The sequence below is a fragment of the Rhododendron vialii genome, chromosome 2a, assembly GCF_030253575.1.
Source record: "Rhododendron vialii isolate Sample 1 chromosome 2a, ASM3025357v1".
Taxonomy (NCBI): domain Eukaryota; kingdom Viridiplantae; phylum Streptophyta; class Magnoliopsida; order Ericales; family Ericaceae; genus Rhododendron; species Rhododendron vialii.
Window position 1 is genome coordinate 42,935,521 of NC_080558.1, and position 27,149 is coordinate 42,962,669.

At 37.8% G+C, this 27,149-nt stretch overlaps 2 protein-coding genes across 4 annotated transcripts; one reads left to right on the forward strand and one right to left on the reverse strand.

Moving 5' to 3' along the window:
- Window positions 1-10,008: 10,008 nt before the first annotated feature.
- Window positions 10,009-13,228, reverse strand: LOC131317887 (uncharacterized). Its single transcript, XM_058347570.1, has 5 exons — window positions 13,038-13,228; window positions 12,856-12,951; window positions 11,993-12,118; window positions 10,970-11,009; window positions 10,009-10,374 (listed from the first exon to the last, which is right to left on the reverse strand). Exons 1-5 carry the CDS (start codon window positions 13,185-13,187, stop codon window positions 10,301-10,303), a joined length of 486 nt encoding a protein of 161 aa, XP_058203553.1. The 5' UTR covers window positions 13,188-13,228; the 3' UTR covers window positions 10,009-10,300.
- Window positions 13,229-17,928: 4,700 nt separating this feature from the next.
- Window positions 17,929-25,965, forward strand: LOC131317888 (zinc finger CCCH domain-containing protein 18). Of its 3 annotated transcripts, XR_009197443.1 has the most exons (5): window positions 17,932-18,163; window positions 19,663-19,974; window positions 22,308-22,368; window positions 22,841-23,980; window positions 24,643-25,965. XR_009197443.1 is itself a non-coding variant. In XM_058347571.1 (4 exons), exons 1-4 carry the CDS (start codon window positions 18,029-18,031, stop codon window positions 23,827-23,829), a joined length of 1,497 nt encoding a protein of 498 aa, XP_058203554.1. In that variant the 5' UTR covers window positions 17,929-18,028; the 3' UTR covers window positions 23,830-24,058. The 3 variants fall into 3 exon arrangements, 2 of the variants coding, with proteins under 2 accessions (XP_058203554.1, XP_058203555.1); XM_058347571.1 differs by lacking the exon at window positions 24,643-25,965 and having other exon boundaries at window positions 17,929-18,163; window positions 22,841-24,058; XM_058347572.1 differs by lacking the exons at window positions 22,308-22,368; window positions 24,643-25,965 and having other exon boundaries at window positions 22,804-24,058.
- The last annotated feature ends 1,184 nt before the right edge of the window (window positions 25,966-27,149 follow it).

Below are 27,149 nucleotides of genomic sequence, written 5' to 3' on the forward strand. Positions count from 1 at the left end.
ATTTATCGATAGCTAAACATCCTTGTAAATCTAAATCTAATTAGAGGGGAACAAGTGGGATTCTCGAGACTAGATGGGAGTATATAAATACTGAGATTAGTTGTACTGTGTTTGGTTAAAGTGAGATAAAAGTGGAATAAAGAATATTGAGATTATTTGAAACCGTTGGATGTGAAGGAAAATAATCCGATAAAAAAGGACTAGCTATTACCACGGATGGCTAGATGGGTCCACGTTACCATGGGAGCGGACCAAAATGGCAGCATATCGATAGAGTAAATTGTGCCCTCAAGGATTAAGTTCGTCCTATTTTTTGTAGGCTTTAAATTCTGGTCCCCAACTAGTTTCTTTCTTAATGATCAACAACAAAAAAAAAAAAAAAATCTAGTTTCTTTCTTTCTATTATTTTTTCTCATATATTTCCCCTACCTAATGCTCAGAGGGTATGTATCAAACTCCTTTCAGTTGCACAAAAAAAAAAAAGAAAGGGAAAAAATGATGAAAAAATCAATATGGTTGTAACTTTCCTAACATTCCAGTTCCAAAGAAAATTGAAGGACTCACAATTTTTACTTTTGCATAAAAAAAGACACGTTTTCCAAAAAAGAGAAATTTTAAGTTCTCAGCAAAACTTTTTGTCAATAGAAATAATAGAGGAAATCACTTCAATTTTCTTGAGAATATATATTTTTCAGACAACGTTCCAAACAATTGAATGGAAGGTTAAACATCTGAAAATGCACACATGTAATTCAAAAGAGTGTTACTCTGTTTTTTGGATCCCTTTTTTTTTTTTTTTATGAACTTGGGCGAGGTTCTTTACTTTAAAATATATCAAATTATACTTCTTAAAAATTTCATTTTTGTTTTGTAGATCTAACACACTTACAGAGTATCTACTCTGACTTATCACAAATTTTAGCTTATCCAATAACCCACCCATTTTAGCTTATCGATTCTGCTTATCACCGGTATCGGCTGTAAATAAACCGGTACATAAGTCGGTACGGTATTTAGAACCTTAATTTGACGGCCGAAAAAATTTAGCAAACATTTCAAGAAACCTCAATGCATATGATCTAGCCCGATTAATTTTTTTTATGTATCACATTTGGGGAGAAATGAAAGGAGGCAAAAAGAAAAAAAAAAGTACCTGAATTATGAAAAGTGAAGGAAAGGCATAATAAATGAATTTTTCCTGTGCCTTGCATGGTTTCTCGTATCACGTTTGATATGAATTAATGATTTTTGATTTTCTATAACTTGACAATATGATAGAGAGACAAAAACACAGATTATGTCTGGATCTTGTATTTATGGAGAGATTGACGAAAAGGGAAAAAATTAACTAAGGCTGCATTCTTGTAAAAAAAATTTCAAAAATTTATTTCAGTAGTTTTTACTTTTCGTTATTTTTAAGGTTAATCGTTCGTCTTGGCAAGACGAATCAGAAAAATATAAAAATATGGACCAATGTTGAAAAAAATTCAAATGTGACGATACTTTAAACAAAAAGACAACTATTAATTTGATACACATTTTTCCATCTTTAGTGAACTTTTTTTTTGGCTTTTGGTCATAATTTTTAGACTTCTCCTGTCGAGACGGATAATTAATCCAAAAAATGTGACGCAAATAGAACTAAAATTCGAAAAAGACGAACAAAAATATACAAACCGGAAAAATAAAATAAGTTTGCAAGAACTCACCCTGAATGCAGATTCTTAAGTTGTTAACTTCACCATACTCGTATCTTCCCAAATCCAAGAACTAAATACAACCTTAAAATTCAACATTATGGCAAAAATGGTACCATATCAGAATTTGTCAAGTTGACTCCTGGGTAATATGTTTGTTTTCACGTGTTGAATTAGGAACTTAGAGGAGGAGTAGCGTTTTGGCTCCCAAAAGACTCCCTTCCCCGCACAGCACACACCCCGAACCCATATATACGTGTTCTAAAGGATGTATTTACAGCGAGCGTCGCAACGGCAACACCACACATAACGATCATTTGTAACGTCTCTCTCATGTGCGGTCCATAATACATGAGACTCATCTCATGTGAAAGAGTGTTACAAATAAGTGTTGTCAAGGCCGGCCAGGGGGTAAGCCCCGCAAGCCGGCTGGCTCGGGCAACAAAAAAAAAAAAAAAATTGTATGTATACAAAAAAAAAAATAGAAATCCAGCAAAAAATATATTTAGGGGCATCATCCAAAAAATTTTGTACAAATTTTAAAAAAAAGTAAATATGTATGGTTTCCACCTACTTTAAAAAATTATGATACTTGAGAAATTAGGAGGGTAAAAGAGAGGTTTTTACATACCTACGGTAAATAACAGATAAAAAAAATTAGGAGGGCAAATTATTAAGAGAGAAAATTAGGAGGACTATCAGATAAGAAGAAAAAAAGAAAAGGGACGCTATAGCCAAAACGAGAAGGGACGGATGATGTAATTCAAGCTAAATGGACAATATAATCTTGTTTTTATCCTTTTTTTTGTTGTTGCTTGTATGTCTTTTTTTTATACTTAACACTAGTGGGCAACGAGTCCTGTTATTCGCAATAAAGATTTGCAGACAACCACATAAGGAAAAACTCGTTTAGGTCCATTTCAGGTCCCACAAAAATCTAAAAAAATATCCATAAATTTTTTAATATTATTTTATGGGACCCTGTAAAAAATCAGCTCCAACGGACATCAGGAAGTGTTACTTTTGAATTTATATGGGCGAATTGAGCAATTTTGCCCCAACGAATCCAAAAGTAATACTTACCGATCGATATCCCTTGAAGCCGATTTTTTACAGGGCCCCATAAAATAATATTCAAAATTTTTTGGATATTTTTCTAGATTTTTGTGAGACCCGGAATGAGCCCAAATGCATTTTTCCTTGCGTGGTTCCCTGCAAATCTTCCTTGCGATTAGAATTTTCGAATGGGCAACCAAGCGGTAGGTCAGGCTTGGGCAATCCAAATGTCGGGGCCGGCACTGAGTGTTGTATTCAATATTTTTTCATACACAGTGTGAGTCAACCAGTTGTACAAATTATAAAATCTTACTACGTACTAGTATATTATTCATTAATGAGATTTGAATTAAAGTTTTTATAATTGACCCAGTTAGACTATGTCAAAATATCCAAAAAGAAATTATTTGGGAAGTATACGATACAACAGAATAACAAAGCTCATAAGTGGAATCAATAAACGATAATCGACCACCAAGTCGAAGCAACAATCACAAGGGACCTCATACCATGTCCTCCTCAGTACATGACCAGTGACACTCCCTCAATACCTTCCTCACCGAGTTATCCTCGACCCATTCTGTCTATTGGATAGGCTATTGGTGCATGAGTTCACTCGATCCCTGTACTAAACAATTCTATAGTACTCAGCCAACAATATCATATTCGATACCAATTATTCCACTTTTCAATAATATCCACAGGATTGAACAAAAATCACGAGATAATCAAAAGGAGTACAGAGATGGGAGTGAAGAAAGGATTCCGGAAGTAGGAATTAAGCATATCGTATACTCTCCGGATTACCTCAAATATGCCCGGCTGTTACGTCTATGAATCAATGCCTTAAAATATTCACCTCTAGCCCACCAATCCAAAACATCACTAGATATTTACAACATAGACTCTCAAATTTTTCTCTTTTATCTCTTTCTCTCTCTCTCTAAGCTAGCAATTGGAATGAGAAGTGAGGTGTGGTGTGTGGAATGGAGGGGAGTGGGGGAGCCTATTTATACTAATAAGAGAAGAATCTTGATCATATCTAGAAAATCATAACCATATCTTATACAGTCTAAATCAAATATAATAATATCTAAATTAAATCTAGGAAAATTCAACTATATCTAATAATATCTAATCAAATCTTATGTAATCTATCAGTATCTTACAAAATCTATATAAAATCCAATAAAATCTTATCCTAATCATATCTAATCAAATTCAATCTAATTTTATCCTAATAATATCTAATAAAATCTAATCTAATCGTATTCTAGATTGTTAGGATCATGAACTTAAGGCTAGGGTTCTATAATAGTTGGACACAAGGATATCATGGTTAAATATATTATAAAAAAATCCTATGATATCAAAGGGTTTTTAATGACTAGCTCCTAGAGTTAAATAATAATAATACAAACACTTTAATAAATGATAAAATAATTTTTAGTAAAAGAATTATAATAAAATGTTTAATTAAAAAAATGACTTGAAAATTCGGGTCGTTACAATAACCCCCAAAATCCCCAGAATTTTTGGGGATTTTGGAGGTTATGCCTTTGTAAGGTTTTGGTTATACATATCAGTAGTCTTGGTTATGCTTGTAATGGTCAATTATGCCAAAAATTACGGTGTTTCCAAACGACAGGTGGACACCGTAGCATTTCCCTAATCTTCCTTTCTTGCGCCAACTAGTAGTAAAGTTCATAAATCCCAAAAGGGATTTGGTTAAGTGAGCCTGGGAAAATAATAAATATTTGTCCTTTATGAGATTGCATGTTCGAATATTGCGAATGTCAAATATTCCAAATCAGAGACGGAGGCACATGTGGGCAATGGGGGGCCACGGCCCTTGCGTAGTTTCGGTTTTATTTATTTATTTAAATTTTAATATGAATACTTTCAAGTTCACACGATCAATTGGGAAGTATTTCAAGAATTAGGAAGTTCAAACAACATTTCAAAGAATAGAGCTTAATCATTTTTAGCATAATACCTTTCGGCATTTGGAATTCAAACAATTGGAAAGTATTTTCTCTCTATGTCAATAATTGATTGGGACTAGAAGATCAACAACCTACTTATTTATGTAGAGAGTGGTGGTACTTCTACTTAATTATTCTTCACAGTACTTCAAACCAACCACCCCCCCCCCCCCCCCCCCCCCCCCCCCCCCAAAAAAAAAAAAAAAAAAAAATTCTGATTCCGTCCTTGTTCCAAACCTTTGAGCTAATGGAAGGTTAGTCTAGTCGTTAATTTCAGAGCCCCGAAATTAGTAGAGATGCATGCAAGCTGACCCAGATATCTAATTATCAAAACTACGTCGTAAAGATCATAAAACTACCCACAATTCGAAGTCTATAATTGTGAGTTTTTTTTTTTTCTCTCTCTCCCTCTAATCGGCATCTGTTTTGAACTGAGATCGATTGTAGAGATTTTTTTTTTCCCAAAAGGTGAAACAAATAAATGTTCGGGTAATCCCACAAAGTAAATTTCTAATGCACCGATTTTTTTGTTTTCCCTTCCCTCCGACAAAGTAAATTGTTATGCACTACCAGCATTTCAACTAACCTCTATATTATGTTAATGCTATGTTTAGAGGCGTTAATATTGACCCAAATAGATGTGGCTCTTATGGATCTGGTTACACTCCTTTGCTTTTAAGGGAGGTCTAAGGTGAGCCTCTTGAAAGACGTCGAATCCCAACTTTAACAGGATCCTCGTCAGCAACAATAAAATTACTCCCATAATAAGTCAATATTCGCAAAAAGCTGGCTCGGAAACTTTAATTAAAGAAAAAACATAGTCGTAGTAAAATGACAGTCCATGACGTATTTTGATAATTAATACCCGCCAAAGACATTTTCAGCATTAATTATCAAAACACGTCATGGGCCATCATTTTCCCTAGTATGTGTATAAGACTATGTTTCAGGCCCATTATTCCTCGAGTTGGGCTTCAGGACCAGATCCATTTAAACCGCCGTTAGTTTGGTCTATGATTGGTCTGGGCCGGATAGCCATGAAAACCTGACTTGGACTGCGAGTAAAGCTCCTTGATCCGCCCACTCCATAAGGAGGCTTATAGCCCTTTTGTTTAAAAAAAACCTCTCTCCATCCTATTTTAAATGTTCTCTATGAAAATACGTACATTTTCAAACTTTGAAAAAAATATTTATAAGATTTTTATTTTTTGCTCCAAATTAAAGTACAAATTGAACACTTTAATTTGATGTAAGAAAAATAAATAATATATAGAAATATATATTTTTGAGATTTGAAAATACATAGGTTCCTGTAGGAAACATTTAAAGTGGGACGGAGAGTGTATCTTCTTCGTTGAGGAAAAAAAAAAAGGCATGGGGCACTGTAGGGAGCAATGGCATAGCCACAAATCAAGTTAGTTGATGCACTTTTTAAATACAATTCTCCAAAAAATAATTTTTATTAAGCATTGCTAGAATAATAGTATTATTTTTTCTTCAATGCTAGACATCTCATTTCGCCAATGGGGTGGGAATGTTCTGATATTTGAAATAACAAATTAAGAGTGAATAATGCGCAAAATTTAATACTACTCCGTAGAAAGATTAAAAAGAGATTAGCTTATGAAAGACAATTCATAAGGAAAAATACAAAATTTTGAGTGAAAAAAGAAGAAGAAAGAAATTCGGTGGGGCCCGGGCCCCCGCTGGGTGCTAAGAATCTCATGCCCACGAAACCGTCACCGAGCCACTCTAGAACCACACATTTTATGAGCGGTTCATACACTTAGTTATGGATTCCATGAGAATGTGTGATTTTGGAGTGGTCTGGAGTATCGCATGGTGATTTTTTCAAGGCACTGGTACTAGGGAGGAGAAAGAACGCATGAGATGAGAGGGTTAGGATCGAGGAAGAGTAAGAACGCATGATGAGAGGGTTAGGAGGAAGAGGAAGAACGCATGAATTAATCTGCTGTGGCCAAAGGTTTTGCTATAAATAAGGATCAAGTTCTGAAGACACTCCATCGTTGTCTTTGTTTATCAGTTGTTTGGCTAAAATGAGAGGAAATCATTTTCAGAAATTTATTTGTGTTTCTCCCAACTTTTAGGCTCTGTTTGGTAAAGTTATCAATTTTTTGTTTGTTTAATAAAAAATAAAAACAAAAAAATATTTGGTGATCATAATCGTGTTTGTTTATTTATTTTTTGGGTTGCGGAAAATGTTTTCAAAACAATTGAAAATGCAATTTTTGTGTTTGTAGAATTTTTGTAAATAAGTGAAATTGATTATGTATTTTGTAAACAAATAAATTGTTTTATGGTGCATGTTTCAAGAAATATCAAGAACAAAAACTGGAAATAAAAACTTTTCCAAACAGAGCTTATATTTTGAAATCTATCTATCTACTGGGGTGTGTGTGTACACCATAGTGCCACTAGCCTATTTTTTTTGGAGCTGTGTCACAAAAGTGATTTCCATCAATATTCCAGAAGAAAAACTGTTTTTACTACTATTCCATTTCACACAAAAACTAACTGTTTGGGTAAATATGTAAAATCACTCTCAACCCAACTTCCATACCCCACGTAATCACGTTCCTCTCAAATTCTTACATGAGAAAACTTGTCAACAACGAACCCTGTCATTAAATCTCCTCTTTCCGTTTCCATCCTAACTAGGAGAAATTCAGAGATTTTCAGGTGTACACAAGCTACCCTGTCATTAGATATTCTCCTCTCTCTCTCTCTCTCTCTCTCTCTCTCCCTCTCTCTCTCTCTCTCTCTGGTCATGTGGGGGAAGTGATGTGATGAGGGAGGGTGGAGGTAATTATTAGTTTAATTATGACTTTTCATAGTTGTTCACAATTAGGTTAATCGATTCCACACGCACAATTAGTCATCTAATTTTAAGTTATAGAGTATAATTTATTTAAACTGTACTTATTTTATTTATAAAAAAAATTAGAAGTGTTACATGACAATATGATTAGTGAGGTGTCACTACTAATAACAAAACCAATTTCACATTCTTTAGTTAGAGAACCTTTGGTCAAGGGAGATGTTCAATTTTACTAGTTACTCCATAAATTGAATTTTGCACTTCTCTTTGGTATAGAAGTAGTCATACAAGCTAAGGAAATGTGGTGTGTGCAATGTGATTCTAACTAATGGGTGAAAATTCTGAATGATTTGGTGGTGCTCTTGTTTGTGGTTATATATATGTTGAAGGGTAATAATTAATGACTTTCGTACATGTGAATTTCGCTCCGAGTTTTGCTATAATCACACACAAACACTTACACATACTCATTCACATCATGAGAACAAGGCGGGGTGAAATCAATAATTCTAAAACCACAGTTACACAAACTCACATCACATGCAATTCAACTTAACCACATCAACACACCCACATGTCATGTGAGTGAGTATGTGTAATCGTGGTTTTAGAATTATTGATTTCACCTCCACCTTGTTCTCGTGATGTGAATGAGTTTGTATGAGTGGTTGTGTGGTGGTTGTAGCAAAACTTGGGATGAAATTCACGTGTACAGGAGTCATTAATTATTGCCCTTCAACCTACAACCACAAATCTGAGCTCCTCCAAATCATTCAGAATTTTCACCCATCAATTAGATCGTACATTGAACACATCACATTTCCCTTGCATGACCGCTTCTATACCAGAGAGAAGTGCAAAATTAAATTTATTGAGTAACAAGTAAAATCGAACGTCTCCCTTGACCAAAGGTTTTCTCTGACTAAAGAAATGTGAAATTTGTTTTTGTTATTAGTGACACTTCACTGATCATATTGTCATGTAAGACTCCTAATTTTTTTTTATAAATAAAATATGTACAGTTTAAATAAATTATACACTATAACCTAAAATTAGATAAATAATTGTGCATGTGTGATCGATTAACAACTATGAAAATGCGTAATTATACTAATGATTACCTCCACCCTCCCTCATCACACCACTTCCCCCACATAACCAACCAGCGCCCTCACAATCTCCACACACTCCATCTTCTCCCAACTTCCCCCCATTTCCCTACAAATATGAGAGAGAGAGAGAGAGCGCACCAACAATTCCATTTCGGATAGCTTGTGTTCCAAGCTAGTAAGGATGATGTTTTTTTCTTCTTTTACGAAACTCTATAGAAAAGTTCAAAATAAAAAAGGTTTTGTTATTTCAAAATTCAAATATTTGTACCGGTCATGGTAGAGAACCGCCTCAACAAAATGGGATAGTTGAGAGAAAAAGTAAAACTTGAAGAAATGACTAGAACCATGCTTTGTCATTACAATCTTTTGATGAGGTTGATTGTCAACCAAATAGAAATCTTCAATATACTTCTAGCAAAAAGAAAAATTCTATGGGTACGCCTGACCCCACAATAATAACCTTGCAGCTGTTTACAGAACGCTATGGAAAAGAGAAGGAATCCATAGTCTGAAGTTCGGGTTTGAGCAATTTCAAATTCGGATCCTCTACAGAGTAATTACGCGGGTTAATTGTGGTCAAAATTTGAACCGTTGATTTGTCGCACCATCCATCAAACTACTTTGATTTTTTTTTCTGAGCTCGCAAAGGTTCCTCACAAGGATGTCCAGCCTGCTCGTGCATTGGCAAGCACTTTTGAAGCTTAATTATTCCAACCCAGTGTGAATAGGTAAATAATCTTTTTGCGCAAACTCTTACGAGTAGAAGAGTGGTAACTGATCCACCATACTAACATCCATGTGCATCAAAAATCAAGTTAATCGGACATTGATGTCGACATAATCGAAATAGATTTGTGTTGTATGACCAAAGGACTAATGATCTCTGATCAATTTAATTTAATTTCTTCCTGAATGATCGACTTTATTGTACTCTACAAATTAAACGGCTCATCAATTTCGATTGAAGCTAGGAGCCCTGCACACTGTAGTCCATTAGCGCACTACAGGGACCCTTGTTATAGTGAGAAGTCCCCCGTGATTTATCAGTAGTAATAGTTTCCATCCATCCTTTTATGAACAGGTCCACAAGTCCTAGCAGTTCGTACCTAGCAATACAACAATACATGATAGTGGTTCATAGCAAACTACTTGTTTGGTAAAGGTTTGGTAAAGGTTTTGAGGGAGATTTTTTGGGTAATAAGTCGTACATTTACATTTAATATAATTGATCCAATCAAATATTTGAAATGCTGCCCTGCATTCAGGATACATTTCATGGCATTGAAAGAGACAAGTTGGTTCCAGAGAGTGACAGAATATAGTTGGCAAAATACGGCTAGATATATACCCCATGAATTCAATTTATGTATTCCTCACCTGTTCTTTTTCTTCTATCAATCTAACATCGTAACACATCCATAGTCGTCTAGGTTTTGCTCAAACAAACATATACCAACATCGGCTTTCGGTGGGCTGGATAATGTGATAACAAATCATAGTATCTTTTCCACTAAATCAATGGGAAAAAAGAAATCAGTACAAGAGCTACGACACCCCGTCATGCTACCTAAATGAAAACGTATATCCAGCTATATTGCTGTGCCCTTTTCATTAGTTGCCTTGAACAATTGCCGAGAAGAGGAGCTGGTTGACATCCTCAGAGCTTGAGTCCTCGGTCACATCCCCTGCAATATTGTAGCATTTGATGAAAAAGGTAGCAAAGGATATACAACTTTAACTAGCACAATACCACTATTTGGTCAATTATGCAAAGCCATTAGGTAAAATCATGGCACCATAGCCTGTGTTTTTTCGTCCTTCTCCCCGCCTTGTAATGATCAGTTACCTCAAAACAAGGACAAATAGTTGCCCTAAATAATCATATTCTCCGTATACAACACATGATTATTTTCACCCATATCCAACATAGAGCATCCCCTTCCAGAAACCAAAAGGCGTATCTGAACTGTGATATACATTGATGTCAATGCGTTTTGGGAGTTTAATTAAAAAAGCACCAGAATTCCCTTGAAAAAATGCAGCTGGACAGCTCATTACGCCTTGTTAATTGCAGAGACCTAAGTTCTTGTATTCTCCCACTTCCTTTGTACTAGACTTTCTATCCCCAAGTGATATAGGAGCCCTTTTGCCAAATACGATGAAACATCAAGTTCTGAGCCACCTTGCAGTGTAAATCACCTCAACAATGTATGTTCTTCAAACAATGTCAACTTATCTATCACGTATAGAATGCTGTAAACAATGTCCTGAATTACTTACCTTTTCTTGATCTCAATTGCGCAGTCCACTCATCTATGATCTGCACAGTGCAAGTCAAAAATAGATTTCGAACATTTAAATTACACCACCGGCCAACATTACATGTTCAGAAATATATACAGTGCTACTGAATAGTGAATACCCTCCCTTACGTGCAATACTCACATCCATTTTCACAGAGAAAATGATAATGCAAAACATAGAGACCTGGACACAAGATCTCTAAGAAACTAAAGCTCGAATACTATGCTAGGTCTGTCTTAGAAAATGGGTCCAACAATGCATTTCAAGCTATCCAACACAAACAATGGAGGTAGACAATAATATGTAGCGAGGCTTGACTCTTCAGACATGATGAGCAATCATAATCACCGGATAAAAAAAATTTCTGCACAAGTACTCCGTGAAAAAACCTCGCATTGGTTAATTTTGGTTGCTTGCTGGCAAATGGTGCATATGCTTTAGACACCACTTGGAAATATACAACCTTCCAGAGTAAAAAAGTTACATTAACAAGGCATGTATTAATGTGAAGAACTACACTATCAGGTTAAGACACAACATTCTTGGAGAATAACTGAACAACTTACAGTACGACCTCAAAAGGAGCCTAGCACATGATGATCTCAGCAAAAATAAATAAAATGAAGCATAAAATATTTACGAACACTGAGAAATTAAAAAAAATGGTAGAAATGATACACAAAAGCACAATTTCTGCTCTGTAGAGGTAAACGAAAAAAAAATGGGAAAAGATTAAAGATCGAGATCATGTGCTACTGGATGGGACATGCTATTTGTACCTCCATATCATGTCGTACTTTGCCACTATCATGCTAGTGATGATTTTTCCATTTTAGAAGAACTTTTATGGATTCCTTGGTACTTCACCACCATCATGCTAGTGATGATTTTTCCATTTTAGCAGAACTTTAAAGGATTCCTTGGTCATTGACCAGTAGGAAGACCATCTCAACTCAAGTTAAAAAATTTTGCCATATAATGAGGGAATTAAACAATCACCTTGTTGAAGTTAGTGTAAGCAGGGTCCTGAGAATCACTAGTGACAGCAACACCAGTGGATGCTTGCAACCGCTGCAGTGATGATATATTCCCAACTAAAGTTGTCCTGGCCTTGTCAATCAAATCCTGTCAATAAATGAGAGGTTAAATTCCAAATATGAGCTCTGTACTCCCTAAAGAGTAGGTATATTAGGATCCTTCAGCTATTAAAAAGATCACCTACATATAAGTTGGTTGTGATTGCAATACTTCTTCAAACAAGCAGAATCCGGAAGGTGTAAACTAGCTGACTTTGGCGATTGAACCATCTAACAACCTAAATCAGAAAGCATAACCCTATAGCTAGTTGGATCCAATTCATGATGAGCAAAATATCCACCGAAGATGAAGCATGTGTCATTCTAATTGTTGTTCATCAATTTCCTAAGAAGATTGTTCTATGAAGGGTAGAAATCCAGGGTTTAACGTACTCTGGGAAGAGGGGCTCCCAACCACTCATTTGAAGGAGCCAAGCTCACTGGGGCGGTTTTTCGAAGTAACCCCTACCCAAGGGAGGGCAGTCCATCACCACAGCCCCACCAAGGTGCAAGTTTAATAGATGGTGCCCAATACACATCATCTGGTTCACGAGGACTGCTACCTAAAAGCAGGATTCGAACTCAAGACCGGGTGCTTTGGGGGTGAGTTCCACTTGCCTCACGCGATTTGCACACGCGTGTGCCCGCATCTACTCAGCAATGAAGGGAACACAGCTGATCTTAAAGAGAAATACTTGGCTTACAGTTAAGAGGCATTTCATCAAACACTTTCCCCGCAAACCAAAACAGAGTATTAACATTAAAAAAATGGGACAAAATCAGTACCTGCTTGGCGGCGAGTAGCTCGCGGCACTGCTCTTGCAACGCCGACAAATCCTCCTGCACTTTTTTTATCCGAGAAACCAGCTTCATCGGATTCGCCTGCACAAGTAACCATTCAAATTTTCCGAAAACCCTAGAACTTAAATCTGGGAAACAGAATACATTATAAAGTAGTGTTTGGTTACGTGGTCAGGGTAGATCTGCTGGAACTCCTTTTCGAGTTTGTGTTGGACCACAGTGAGGTCGTGGTTGGCCTTGGTGAAGAGGTTTACTAGTCCGTCTACCGCTTGGTGGTGGTGGCTGCTGTGGAGATGGTTGTGGATAGAGTGCCCCATTCTCTCTCCTCTCTCTCTCTTGCTCGCACTCGGTCAGGTTTGAGAAATGCTATAAGGACCGATGATGTGAACCGACGCTCTACCGACCTGAGCTGGCATGGAGGGGCCCACCCCCACTTACTCTGCCTCTTCTCTTTTCGGGTTTGGCCCAAAAGGGCGGGCACAGTTTGGGAAGAAATTCAAAAATTTTGGATTTTGGTCCTAATAAAACGTCTCTCTCTCTCTCTCATTGTTTTGAAAATCTCTGTCCCTCTCTGGGAAATACATTTCTCTCCAAATTGAATCTGCAGCTTCTCTTCTTCACCAACACACCGATGCCCATCACCGTCGACGCCTTCCCCTGACTTACCGACGCCAGGCCGGCGCAACCATCACTGCCTTCCCATCGTCGCATGCAGCTAGTGTCTCGCACCACCGTCGACGCCTTCCACCACTCACCAACTCAACCATCATAGCCGAGTGAATCAACTGTCCCCAACGCCTGGCCCCACCCTCACCAAGAACCGCCAATCACCGGAGATTCACTCGACCACCACCGAAGAACTGAGATTTGATTATCTCATTAACCTTTTTCTGTAATTTTGTTTATCCCATTGTCCATCTTTTTGATGTTTTCCTATTCTTGTATGGCAAGTTCCAACCAAGCTTTTCTGAAGTTCTTTGCATGTTTGTGGCCCACAGCATACGAGGATTTTCTAGTCACATAGCTGTGAGGGTTGGCTCACAATTGGACCTGATTTGGGAGGGCTTCTAGAAGTTCGGTGGTCTAGGAGCAGAGAAATCAGAAGACCAGTTCGAAGAAGGGCTTTGGCTGGTGTGCCTTATCCCAATTTAGTCGTTGCAAATTGGCCCCCCTTTGGCTCATAAATTCATTGGTGTATTACTCTTGTATGTGTGGCAAATACAGGGAGTAGTGAGGGTAAAAGAGAACTAGTGTGAGTTGAGTGTTGAGCTCTGGTTTTGGAGCTCCTCCTCTGGAGAGTTGTTTTGTAATCTATTTAGTTTTGTAACCTGTTAGTTGTGTAATGGAAGCTGCAAGCCGTCAAAAACTCAAATTCTAATCCGGTAACATAGGGGAGGGGTGCACCGTGCACCTTTATCTTATACAGACCATGTGTTTCACCAAAATCAAATGGTATTTGAACAATGAAATTTGTGAAAATCAAGTAATCAATCACTATGCAAACCAAACAAAATTCAAGCCTTTTCAATCATTTTCTTTCTCCTTTGATTCTTATTGTCAGGATACACAAGCCTTGTGTTTAAATCAGACAAAATTTGTACTCAATCGTGTAATTCTTAACATTTGAAACAACTTATTTTCCATAGATGACCAAGTTGTTGAGACAAGAATTCATCAAGCTATTTCTATAACAAGCTCTAAAGGCCATAAACAACTGTCCGAAATAAGCTATAGAAGAAAAAGAAAAAAAAAGTATTCAACAAACAAGCAAAAAAAGAAACCAACAATAACTATTTCCATTACAAAGGTAAATCACTACTCCTAAAAACCCTGGCTAGAACTCATGCAAACCATATCCCATTTCATCCTTTCCTTTTTCCAGACTTCTTCGCATGAGTGTTAGGCAAAACCTACCATTCGCAATCGTTGGCGACCGCAACAGCTTCCTGAAATCCCAATCGTTCCTCACAGCCAACTGATTGTGCCTTGGAACTATCTGGTTCTTATTGTCCTCCTCACCGCATTCCCCTCTAGCTCCAAAACCCACACAACAAACCACAATCTAGTAAGGTTAAGACCAAAAACAGGCAAGAAACGTCGAGAAAATGAAAAAAAAATGTATGCTACTAAATGAAGGGTAAGTTTTTTTTTTTTTTTTAATCCGAATGAAGGGTAAGTTTGCTACACGAATTTGTAGGACTTTTTGAATCAGAATTCTCATCAAAGTATTGTTATGTCTACAAATTCAATGCATACACGGTAAATCTCCCTTTTACCTTCACAAGCCCTAATTTAGGGATTTTCAAAAAATAGGACAAAGTTGATTGGGGTTTTCCTTACCAGAGGGATGGCCTAGACGATGTTACGACCAGAGGAAGGCGGTGACGGTGGAGATGGTTGCGTTGGACCTGCGTCGGTGAGTTTGGAGAAGGACATCGATGGTGGTGCGAGACTCTAGCTGTGACGATGGGAAGGCGGTGATGGTTGCGTCGGACCATCGTCGATAAATTTGAGGGAAGGCGTCGACGGTGATGGGCGTCAGTGGTGGTGGTGAGCAAGAGAAGCTGCAGATTCCATTTGGGGAGAGAAATGTACTCCGTATTTCCCAGAGAGAGATTTTAAGAGAGAGAGAGAGAGAAAGGGAAACGTTTTAAGAACAAAACCAATTTTTTTTTTTGAATTTTATCCCAAATTGTACCCGCCCTTTTCGGCCAACCCCAAAACGAGAAGGGTGAGAGTAAGTGGGGGTGGGCCCCTCCATGCCAGCTCAGGTCGGTAGAGGATCGGTTCACACCATCGGTCCGTATAGCATTTCTCGTCAGGTTTTTGGTGAGATTTTGAATTTTGGGAAGTTTCAGAACTGGGGAACCGGTCGGTTATATTGGGCAAAAATGCTAGGGCTACATATGAAATATACATATTATGTACAAATCAATTTTGTGGGGCCCACCTCGGGTCCCACAAAGATGATTCAAACCGCTCATTATTTTTTAAATATTTTTTTATGGAGTCCTGTAAAAAATCAGCACAACCCGATATCGGTAAGGATTTTTTCTTAATTTGTGGACGCGAAACTACTTAACTGCTTAGTTTCGCCCCTACAAATTCAGAAAAAATCCTTACCAATATCGGGTCGAACTGATTTTTTACAGGGCTCCATAAAAAGATGTTTTAAAAATAATGAGTGGTTCGGATCATCTTTATGGGACCCGAATTGGGCCCCACAAAATCTATATGTACATTGTATGTACATATTATATGTACCAATAGCAGCACTCTTTAAAACAATTTTTTATTTTTTTTATAATGCAGGGTGTCTTGGGCTGCGCGTATCTTAACTAATATTTGTAGTCGTTTCACATGCGTTAGCAACGCATGTGGTGAGATGGGCCCAACTGTTGTTAAACAAGAAAATAGTACCCGAGACATTAGAATGTAGCAAACACCTGGGGGTATCCACAATGCTATAATAAAAAATTGATAACCAACATTGTCACATAAGCTTTTTATTATTCATTTAAGAGATTGTTAAGGTTAGCAATGTAGATATCTACAATGACATAATTAAAATTAGGTAACCAAAATTTATCACATCATATTTTCAAACTACAGAAAACTAAAAATTGTGAACGGTAGAAAATAGTTTTGAAACTAATAAAAAACTATTTACTAGAAATAGAAAATAGTTTTTGAAACTATTTTTTTGGAAAAAACTATTTTTAAAAATTGTTTTCTAAAAAAAATAATTTTTTAGTAAAATAATTTTTTCTTTTGAAAATATTATTCTAAAAGGAAGAGGGAGAGGAAAAGGAAAGAGAGATATAGAACATTTTTGTATAATGATTGGTGTATCTAATTGAGAATATGTAGAGTCTATTAAATTTGGTTATTGTCAAAAGATTGCTAATTTTTGTTATCCAAAATCCAAAATTTTGATTATTTCTAAAGAGGTTGTTAACTTTAAAAACATTTTACTTTTGATTATAGCATTGTGAATACTTGAAGTATCAGGCTAAAACCGCTTGGCCAATACATGGGGTAGTACATTTTTGTTGGTCTCTTATATTACCATTCCACTAACAACTTTTTCCACTTTTTCTGGTTTTGTCTTTATTTGAAATTTTTTTTTTTTGCGTTTGTTAGTTTTGTTTTTGGTTTTCCCATTCGTTTCGCCAATACGAATTGAAAAAGTATAAATTTTTACTTTTACCCAAATATTTTGAGAAATAACCACTTTTAGGGAGTGTTTATGTAGGCAATATCTTAAGGAGTGTTAGGGAGTGTTTCCGGTAGGTAATAACTTAAGGATCACTTGTTATTTAAAAATGTTGAGTTGTTTCCACTAACCAATAAGTTGTTAAAAAATTTTACGGTTGTTGATAGAGGGAGAGAGTTGTTAAAAAAGTCAAATTGTTTCCACTAACCAATAAATTGTAGATGTGATGCAAAATTTATTGCTTAATGTAAATGACTTGTTAAAATGCAATAAGTTGTATCCCAAAATTGTTTTTGGAAACATAGCCTTAGTTGACCAACTCTGACAGGGTTGCAATGCCATTCTCCAAAAGATGGAGGGGCGTCTATACTAAGAGAAAACTGCAGGGGGTATGAGTTAAATTTACCCCAATTGGATTATTTTTAGGAACACAAACATATCTCTTATCTCATCATCTTCATATATAAAAGAAACAACAAGGAGGGACGCTACCGGTCTAAAAAATAATCAAAATACAAAAAAGGAAAAAAAAACAAAAGAAGTCGCAGGGAATCAAAATGCCGTCAGACCTATCGATCACACTTGTGAGGATGTCGTCAGATCTATCGATCACACTCGTAAGGGTGAGATGAGGGATCACACTCGCGTGGGTGAGGTGAGGGTGCGTGGATTATTTTCAATTAGTACAAAAAACAGAACTTGACTCGAACCAATTTGCATATGTGGGCAACGTGTAGAAGAGCCGTCAGCCCTATCGATCACACTCGTAAAGGTGAGATGAGGGATCACACTCGCGTGGGTGATGGGAGGGTGCGTGGATTATTTTCAATTCGTACAAAAAACAGAACTCTACTCGAACCAATTTGCATCTGCGGGCAACGTAGAAGAGCCTAGACCCCGCGTGCGTCTCTCTCTCTGTTTCCAACCTTCCAGGAGGCAGCAATGTCGGATGGAGGAGGAGAAGAAGAGAGAGTTCTGGAAGGACAGCTGGAGCTTCATTTACAAGAGCAAAGAGACTCTATCTCTGATCTCAAACAAGCCCTCGCTTCTGATCCCACCAACTCCGAACTTCTCTCGGTTCTCTCTCTCTCTGATTCCATATTTTTAACGAGTTAGGGTTTTCAATTTTGTTCTCTTTCCCATATATTCCTCTTTCTGTTCGCCCCATGATGGAGTTTATCGTTTCATTAGGTTCTCTCATCATTGCAAAAAATGGGGATGTAATAGCACGCTTTACTTGGTAGCCCCCCTTCCTTATGAACTGCCATTTGATGGCACCTAGGATATTTCGAACCGTGAGTCGACACAAGGCCAATACGTTGGGGTTCTTGAGAGTATTGAACTTGGTATTATGCGGTCCAGCCATAGTTGTCCGAGCCAGCTTAAGTGCTTGTCAACTAATCTCTAGACCAATTACACCATCAAGGAGCCGGGCAAAGCCCCCTGTATGAACTGCCTCATAAGAGTTGACAGTAAGTTGATGGCACCTAGGATATTTCGAACCCTAAGTCGACACCAGGCCAATCTGTTGGGGTTCTTGAGAATATTGAACTTGGGATTATGCGGTCCAGCCGTAGTTGCGGGCCCAAATAAAGCAGAAGGGGGAAACATAACGCTGCATTTTAACAGGCAGAAATAATTTGGAGAGGCTTTTTAAGAGCATTGAGTTTGTTGAGGCCTTTGTAGCTCGAGATCATAGTCTATTTTTAACCAATTTAAGATTTTCTAAAATTTTGTCTGTTAAAAGTTGGAACCCTGTTTTCTCCTCTTGAGATGCTGTTGTAGAAGTTAATATATCAGCATGTCTCTTTGTCAAGTTGATGGCGGCATTACGGGAGATAATTTTGTGTTGATCCATTTTGAGTGGTGGTTATATTCTTCCAGGAATGCAGTTGATTTGTAGTACGACTTGTTTTTGACTTGTTTCTAAGTTTAAAAATCTATCTTTCATAAGTATTGCAGTATGTTGAAATCTGGTTCGGGCCATAACATTAGAGTGGATGCTACTTCAGTTGTTATGTTCTATTAAGTTAATGCTTTTGCATATTGTTTTGGACCTTTTGGTTATTGTACTCCTTCCCTTGCTCCTCTACTCTACTGTCCTTCAATGAGGCTTCGGCATATTTCGAAATGGAACAATGCAAATGACCCGTGTACCATCCGCTGGCAGTGAACCTGGGAATTGTTGTTGGCGAATATTTTGTGGGCACCTTTTTCCTTTCTGGTGAAACCTTGGGTGCTGTACTTTAGTGAGCTATTATGGGAGTTTCTTTTGTGACATTTTGCTCTTCATGTTTTCGTGCATCTGTACTTTATAGACAAAACATGCCCTATCACAAAGTCAGATAGAAAACTGATCAATGCTATAGTCTCTGATGCTGCTGGTGTCCTTGTTTGACACGGTTGATAAGTATTTAATGTAGGAAAACTTGTGCTTTCTTAAGAACAGATTATTTCTTATGCCATAAGTTATGGTAATCAATTCATGAGAATCTTGTGGAGGCATTTATTTTGACATAAATGTGTTTTGTAATAGTTCCTTGAAGTTTCTAATCTTTTATGTTTCATTGACTCAGGTTTATGAGGAGCTTGTTCAGGCTATCAAGGAAGCGGAGGAAGGGCTCTTTCATTTGAAACGGGCAAGGTTGTTGCGGGAAGCTGATTCAATTTTACAGGATTCCAAATACAGTGCTGAGGATGTCAAAGCAGAACCTCTTGGTCCAGCAAAAGTTGAAGCAGAACCACTGGAGGATGAAGGTTTCTATGTTGGATCGAAATGTAGATTCCGCCACACTGATGGACGTTGGTATAATGGTCTTATTATTGGGCTAGAAGGATCTGATTCAGCAAAGATTTCTTTTCTCACACCAACATCGGAAAACATGTTGGTGAGCAAAATCTTCTGACTTGTTTGTTCTTCCTCTATCATTGGATTCATTGCTCCTTCCGGTTTCAAGTTGATTTTCTATTTTAAAAGATGCATAAGATTTCTATTGACGTCTTTGACCTAGAAAAGAAAAAAAGATTTCTAGTGACTTAATATGGCATCCTCCTAAATTAGGATATGATTAACTGACAATTATTGGTTGTCTTATTTTCTGCTAGATGTGAATATGTTGGCTCTTTTGATGTTGAGGTGTTAGCATTAAGTAGACCAAAAGTTACTGAACTTCATGAGATGCTTGCTTTTAGATGATGTCTTCACTATTCAAATTAGCTGTTCCCTCTCCCCCCTCCCTCCCTCCCAGAAGCGCGCTCCTTGTACTCAATATTGCTTTAGTTAGTTTTTGGGGCCAACACCATAAAACCAATTTGGGCAAAACCCACTGCCCCCCTGGTTTGGGACAGGATCCCTTTATGTCCCCAATGTTAAAAATTGCCATGTTTGTGCCGTTTGTCTTTGGACTAGAGTGCAATGTTAACCCCATTAATGGCATAGTAAATTGATCCTTGTACTTCAGTGTCTACTTCTTTTACCTTTCTCATATCTTCCTTTTCTCTCTCCACTTGCTTAAGCCAGCTTACCCAATAATGCTGCTTAGTGGTTACTAATCCAGATTCATGTTATTTTTAATCAAACTTTTGACCTACGTTCTAATTTCACATCAAGTTATGCTTATGTACATACTTCATATATTTCTGTGTATGTATACATACTAAAAAACATGCGTGAGTGTACCCATATGTGTATGTGAATGTATGGACGGATGCAATAGTTTAACTTTGGGGATTAACATTTTGTTGACCATTTTACCCAATAACTGTACGATGGATCTGCTAAGCTTTTTAAGAACCTGAAAATCATTTCTATAGCTATTTTATTAGTCACAGCCAATCCCTAACAACAGTAAGTTGGTGATTGAACCATATATGCGAGAAAAGTCACAAACTTTTACAGCAAGATAGGGATCCAAGAACAAGAAGAAAGAACCTAGATCCAGCTGTTTAATAATTCAGTGAATTATGTACTGACAAAATGTGAAAAACATGATATATGGTATTTTGATAGTATTAGAGGCTTATCATATGATAATTGCATACGTATGTGCCCCAAACGTGTCATGTCCTCCAATTTCTGGAGATTAAAGTGTTCGTTTCGTGTTCGTGTCATGTCTTGTGTCCGTATCGGTACTGCATAGAGTTTGTTATTCATTTACGATTTCAGTTTTTCGTGATAATTAGTTTTTGGTAGGTGGCATTCAACTACGGTGATGTGGATATCTACATAATAGAATGTGGAATGTAGGTGTCCTATTTTCCATGAATTCTTCATCTGTTGATCCTCAGGTTCTGAAGGAGATTTCAATCATATTATACATGTCCTTCACACTTGCACTTGTCATGTTATTTGTGGTTTTCTTTGAAGTTTTAGTCTTTTGTTCAATTGTTCGTTGAATGTATCATTATGTCATCCACGTCGATGCACGTATCGGCCTTCTCTGTTAAACACCTTAGTCTTGTGATAACAGTACTAATTTTGCGCATCTTTTCAACCCACGCCCACTTTGAGGGTATTTTTGTATTCCATCAATTTTCCATAACCTGCTACAATTTGCTTTTGGTGTCAAGTAGAATTTATTCAAGAAGCCATTAGAGGAGAATGGCACCTCTGCATGGCTATATACAGAAGGAAAAAGATGGAAGCAAAATAATTTGCCTTTAGAGAGAATGCTAGGCTGTAATATCTTGGGCTTGAATGTTCCTGACCTTCATATCCACAGTTAAGGATTCTGCAGGTGATAATGCATAGTTAAAAAAGGGTCACCTAATTGGATTCCACCTTTATGGATTGGCAAGCCAAAACTTGTTAGCTTGTTGATGACTATGTTTGTCACATTTCCTCCACTGGACCTTTTCATGACACGGTGGCCTATCGATTCCCCTCATTCTTAATTCCAACATTCGTGTCTAATGTTCATCCGTGTATTTTAATGCCCAAACCCAATTACAAGAGTTGGGTTTCTTGGTAAATGTCGTTAGTATAGTCATTTTAGTTATACTCTAGTGTACGTGCTTCTTATGGCTATCTACAAGTGACTGGTGCTGTTTCTGGCCAAGGAAAAAGAAAATATATAACAGTACTAAGATAACAGGACTTTGAATGCTGAACCACAGCTTGCCAATTGTTTTGGCAGCATTATAGATTTTCTTGATCAAATCAGCATAACGTTCCACTGGTTTTAGTCACTTCACTTACTAATACTAGACCACCCTAGTGCAGATATGCAAGTTCTTTCTACAGCAACGGTGCCGATTTGGTACTAACTGCCGCCAATCACATGGTATGTCACAATAATGTCTTGTTATCCAAAAATATAAGGTTTTCGGAAGTCCTGGTACTCCATTTTTTTTGTTTTGTTATTTCCGAAAACTGATTAATACTACGAAATCCCTGCATATTCCTGTCAACAATCTAGAGTGCCACTGTCTGTGAAATATGAAGGAATTGCTTTCCTCTTATTTGAGCAGCTAAAGGAACTTGTTTGTGGTAAAATTCCTTTTTCTGCTCCCATCAGAGGAAGAGGATTTTCAAGTCGCTTAATCTGCTTGATGATTCAGCCAATGCTGCTCCAAGTTTGCCAGAGATGAAGTTCCATAATTTTGCTCAACTCTGTGTCATTACGTTTCTTTACTGAATTATCTCCTGCATTTGAAAGGCATTCATGTTTACTATTAATAGATGTATGATTATGTTAGAGTCTCATTTGCTTTTGTAGTTGCACCAACCATCTCAAAATTGGGTATTTGCACCAGGTGTTGACATCCCACTAACTTCCCTCAAGAAGTATATCCCCACTGCATGGGCGCAGTCGCTGGTAGGGTCCAGTATTTGGGCAGTCTGTGATAGTAAAACTGGCATTTGGAGGGAAGCCGAGCTTGAATCCTGGGATGATGAACTCAGAATGGCGCACATCGTTTTTGGTGACGACGGAGCCTCTACCAAACTTGGCATTGAATCTATCACATTGTCCAAATATGCAGACATGACCGATGAAGAAAACGACTCGAGTTCAGAACAATCTGATGACGGCAGCGAATATGAAGATGACGATCCGGAGGGCTTAGGATTCCATGAAACCACTGCCCTTCGTAATGGCATCCAGACAGAAACTGCCATTTTTGCAAAGTGGGAGAATCACACCAGAGGCATAGCATCTAAGATGATGGCTAACATGGGTTACTGCGAGGGAATGGGTTTAGGCGTATCTGGGCAGGGAATGGTGGACCCAATATCTGTGAAAGTCCTTCCACCAAAGCAATCTCTTGATTGTGCCCTCGAGTCTAGAAAAGACGGTGAGAGTAGAGAGGAACACAGGAAGAAACGAAATAGAGGGGGGAAGAGAAAACGCGATAAGAAGTTTGCAGCAGCAGCTAGAGCCGCCAAGGAGGAAGAGGAATCACAGCCGGACGTCTTTAGTCTTATCAATACCCAACTTGCAATGCATAGTGAAGCTATGAATGGAAGAGGAGAGAAGAAGCAGAATAAGGGACTTGGAGAAGGAAAGAAGCAAGATAGGCGGGCTATCCTTGCATATGACGACGAGGTTAAGGAGCTGAGAATGAGAGTGGAGAAGCTGGAAGAAATGGCGAGCCGGAACAAGAACGAAAAGGTGGTTTATGAGGCTGCAATGAGGAAGCTGAGTGAGACTCGGAAATCGTTGGCGGAGGCGGAGGCGGCTCATGCATCAGCTTCAAATGCAGTTGCTAGCAAAGAAAGGGAGAAAAGGTGGCTTAAATTTTGAGAGAGAATTTTATGTTGTGTATTTTTGAATCGTGAATGTATTATCCGGGATTGCTTCCGAACTCTACAATTAGGTTGCTTTATCAGTGTCGTTGTGGCAAATCCTACTTTTAATAGCTCAAATAAGTTCTAAAAAATAACTGTAAATTTGAGTTTAAAAGAGTTATTATTATTATTTTTTTTTCAAATAAGTTGGAAAAGTTAAATTTATGATAATTTACAACTATTGCTTAAATTTATGATAATTTACAACTATTACCTAACACGATTCATCATTTTTTTATGCAATTAAGTTCAACTATTTTACAAGTTTCAAGTTATTGTCTCAATGTTACACGCTAGCCAATAGAAAGTTAACACATCAGATAATGTTTGATGAATAGTGGGACATGGTTTTTTTTTTTTTTTTGATAAGTCAGTCAAAAAAAAAAAAAAAAGATTAGCTAAGAAAGCCAATTAACTTAACCGATTTAACCATGGCTGAACTTAGCAACAACATTAAAAAAAAAAAAAAGATTAGCTAAGTAATTTAATCTCTAACACAACAACATACGCAACATGCTTATGTGGCACTGTATCATTGGACAATATAATAAGACATCTTATCCTTTGTTCAATGATATTGTGCCACCTTAACATATTGTATTGTTCGTGTTAGTATCATACCTCTCGGGTTCATAGTACTATAAGTCGATGAAAACTCTCCCTCCCTCTCTCCCTTGTATTCCTTCTCTATAAATAACCAACCAATCTTAATGATCTCTAGTCTCTCTCTCTCTCTCTGTGACTAATGGCTCTCAATCAGTTTAGAGAGAGAAGAGTTTGTTTGGGCTGAATATGAGCACTTCGGAAGCTGGGGTCTGTTGTTGTCTTCAATTCGGACCCAGGACTTTCCGATCTTTCTGAATCACTCAACAAAGCCGGGTACAAGTTCATGCCATGGTTTGTCGAGAACAAGCTCATCCCAGCCGTTCGTCACGCTTACGGCTACAACGGCAAAATCACCATCTCCGTGCCACAGGATTTTGCCGCCTTCAAGCGTTCACTCTTCGATTCCTTGCTCGACACAAAGATCCTTCTACAGGTTGTCCCGCTGAACCTAGACCGCCACACGTTCGGAACCAACTTTTCAAAGGATTCCACCTTCCCTACTTTCTCACAGGATTTTACAAATCCTAGTTTTGAACTTTCGGATCATATAAGAATTAATCACTCAACCGCTTATCAACAACTCCGAAGGGAAAGAAGCCGGACCACAAGCTTCTATATATCAATAACGTTCCGATCATAGACTGGGAACTCTACAACGATGGCAGCGTGATAGTTCATGGCGTCCCTCGTCTTTTCCAAGATCCAATGGACTTGCAACATTCTATTGAACGGCAAAAAAAGGATTTTGAAAAGAGAGACAGAATTAGATAGGGATTTGTGAATTTTAGAGTTTGATCAAAAGGTATTTAAATCGTTGATTAAGCCTGTTTTGCCATCTTAGAGTTCTAGTAGCAGCTCAACGATAAGTGATCTCAATTCCATAGTCTTTCTTCATATCCTTCACAATCTCAACTGGACGTTTTGATTCATTGGATCGCATGTCTTCAGAAACCAATCTACCAACAAAACTAGAAGTACTACGAGAACTACTATATCACAATGAAGCATTCCCACAAGTGTGCTCACCAACAAACTGTTTTATAATAAAGAAATCACTAGGCATTTCTAACTTGTCCTTCACAATCCACTTACATTCCTTTGATGTGCCTTTCTGAACAAACAACCTTCATTGTTTGGCGCGCATCGTTTTTGGCATAAACATATTTGAAACCATGGAACAACGAATACATAGACAACGTATCGCGAAAACCAACAGCCTGACCACCTCCGACAATTGCATTACACCAACTAGCTGACTTCAGAACCTTACTCTTATTATTACCAAACAATGATGGTAGCAAATCCACTTGATCGCCAACACCATGTAATAACACCAACTGATCACAACCTACATCACCACTATTGCTACCACCATCACCAACAGTAGAGACCGTACTTGTACCAACCAAATCTTTGACAACAACGTGAACACGCTCAGGCTCAGTCCTAGACGACAAGGTTAAAGCATATAAGACACACAAGTCCTTAACGGGAATTAAAAGGTCCGAAACAAGACCAGCTGGTAATTTTCTGACATAATTAATCATTCATCTTGACGAGAGGAATTAGAGAAATATAAAAAAATATACTAGGTCAAGATGAATCAGAGAAATATAAAAATATGGACCGAAGTAGAAGAAAAATTCATATAAGAGAACACTTTCCAAATTTCTCAATTCGGAGCACGCTGGGGATAACCATTTGGGATGCTTTTCTTTTTTTTTTTTTTCAAATTCTATACATCAGTGGAGTATTAGCTAAGGGATTATTCGGGATGCTTTGAGTCATTGATCCCGCTATAACTTTTTCTCCCCAATCCCGTCCCGGATTTTCTGATCTGATTGGCGCGGTGTCCTTCATCGGCTTTTCAGCGTGGAAAGAATTTCACTCCTACTACTACTCCTAATCTAAAGTTCTGCTTCCTTTTATTTTCCCTTTCGTGACTGGTTTCCTTCCCTATAAATAAGAACAAAATCTATTGTCCTCACAGCTCGTGCAATCCGGTACTCTCTCTCTCTCTCTCTCTCTCTCTCTCTCTCTCTCTCTCATGGCTTTCAAATCCCAGTTGTTGCCTTTCCTCTGCCTCATTCTTTCTCTACTCCTCTTATCTCAAGCAAGAGTGGTTCATTGGCCTGTGGATAAGTACTTCGGAGATTTACACAAGACGATCCCTTGGCAAGACGTGGGGCGTTCTAAACTCTCAAGATCACTCAATGAAGCGGGGTACAGAGGAATGTCATGGTTTGTCGAGAAACAGCTCATTCCAACCGTTCGATCTGTTTACGGCTACAACGACACAATCACCATCTTTGCACCAGAGGATAGTGCCTTTTACTTCTATAAGGGTGAAACGAAGGTTCTTCAACAGATTGTCCCTCTGAGCCTTGATCGCCACACGTTCAAATCGAACTTCTCGAAGGATTCCACCTTCCCTACTTTCTCACAAGATTTTACCAACCCTAGTTTTCAACTCTCGGATCACATAAGAGTCACTCGGCCGCTTGGGAAGAAGCCGGAAAGAAAGCAATAGCTTCGATTAATAACGTTCCCATCGAAGACTGGGAAATCTATAACGATGGACGCGTGATAGTTCATGGGGTCCCTCATCTTTTCGATGATCCTTACAACGTGAAACGTTATAATGATTTTTACTATGAATCATATAGGGAA

Coding starts and splice junctions, on each gene's coding strand:
- LOC131317887 (XM_058347570.1), bottom strand. CDS start 13,187: ATGGGGCACTCTATCCACAACCATCTCCACAGCAGCCACCACCACCAA. Junction 12,952..13,037: donor AGCAGATCTACCCTGACCAC/GTAACCAAACAC, acceptor TTACTTGTGCAG/GCGAATCCGATGAAGCTGGT. Junction 11,010..11,992: donor CTTACACTAACTTCAACAAG/GTGATTGTTTAA, acceptor TGCACTGTGCAG/ATCATAGATGAGTGGACTGC.
- LOC131317888 (XM_058347571.1), top strand. CDS start 18,029: ATGTCGGATGGAGGAGGAGAAGAAGAGAGAGTTCTGGAAGGACAGCTG. Junction 19,975..22,307: donor CAACATCGGAAAACATGTTG/GTGAGCAAAATC, acceptor ACCCTAGTGCAG/ATATGCAAGTTCTTTCTACA. Junction 22,369..22,840: donor TAACTGCCGCCAATCACATG/GTATGTCACAAT, acceptor TATTTGCACCAG/GTGTTGACATCCCACTAACT.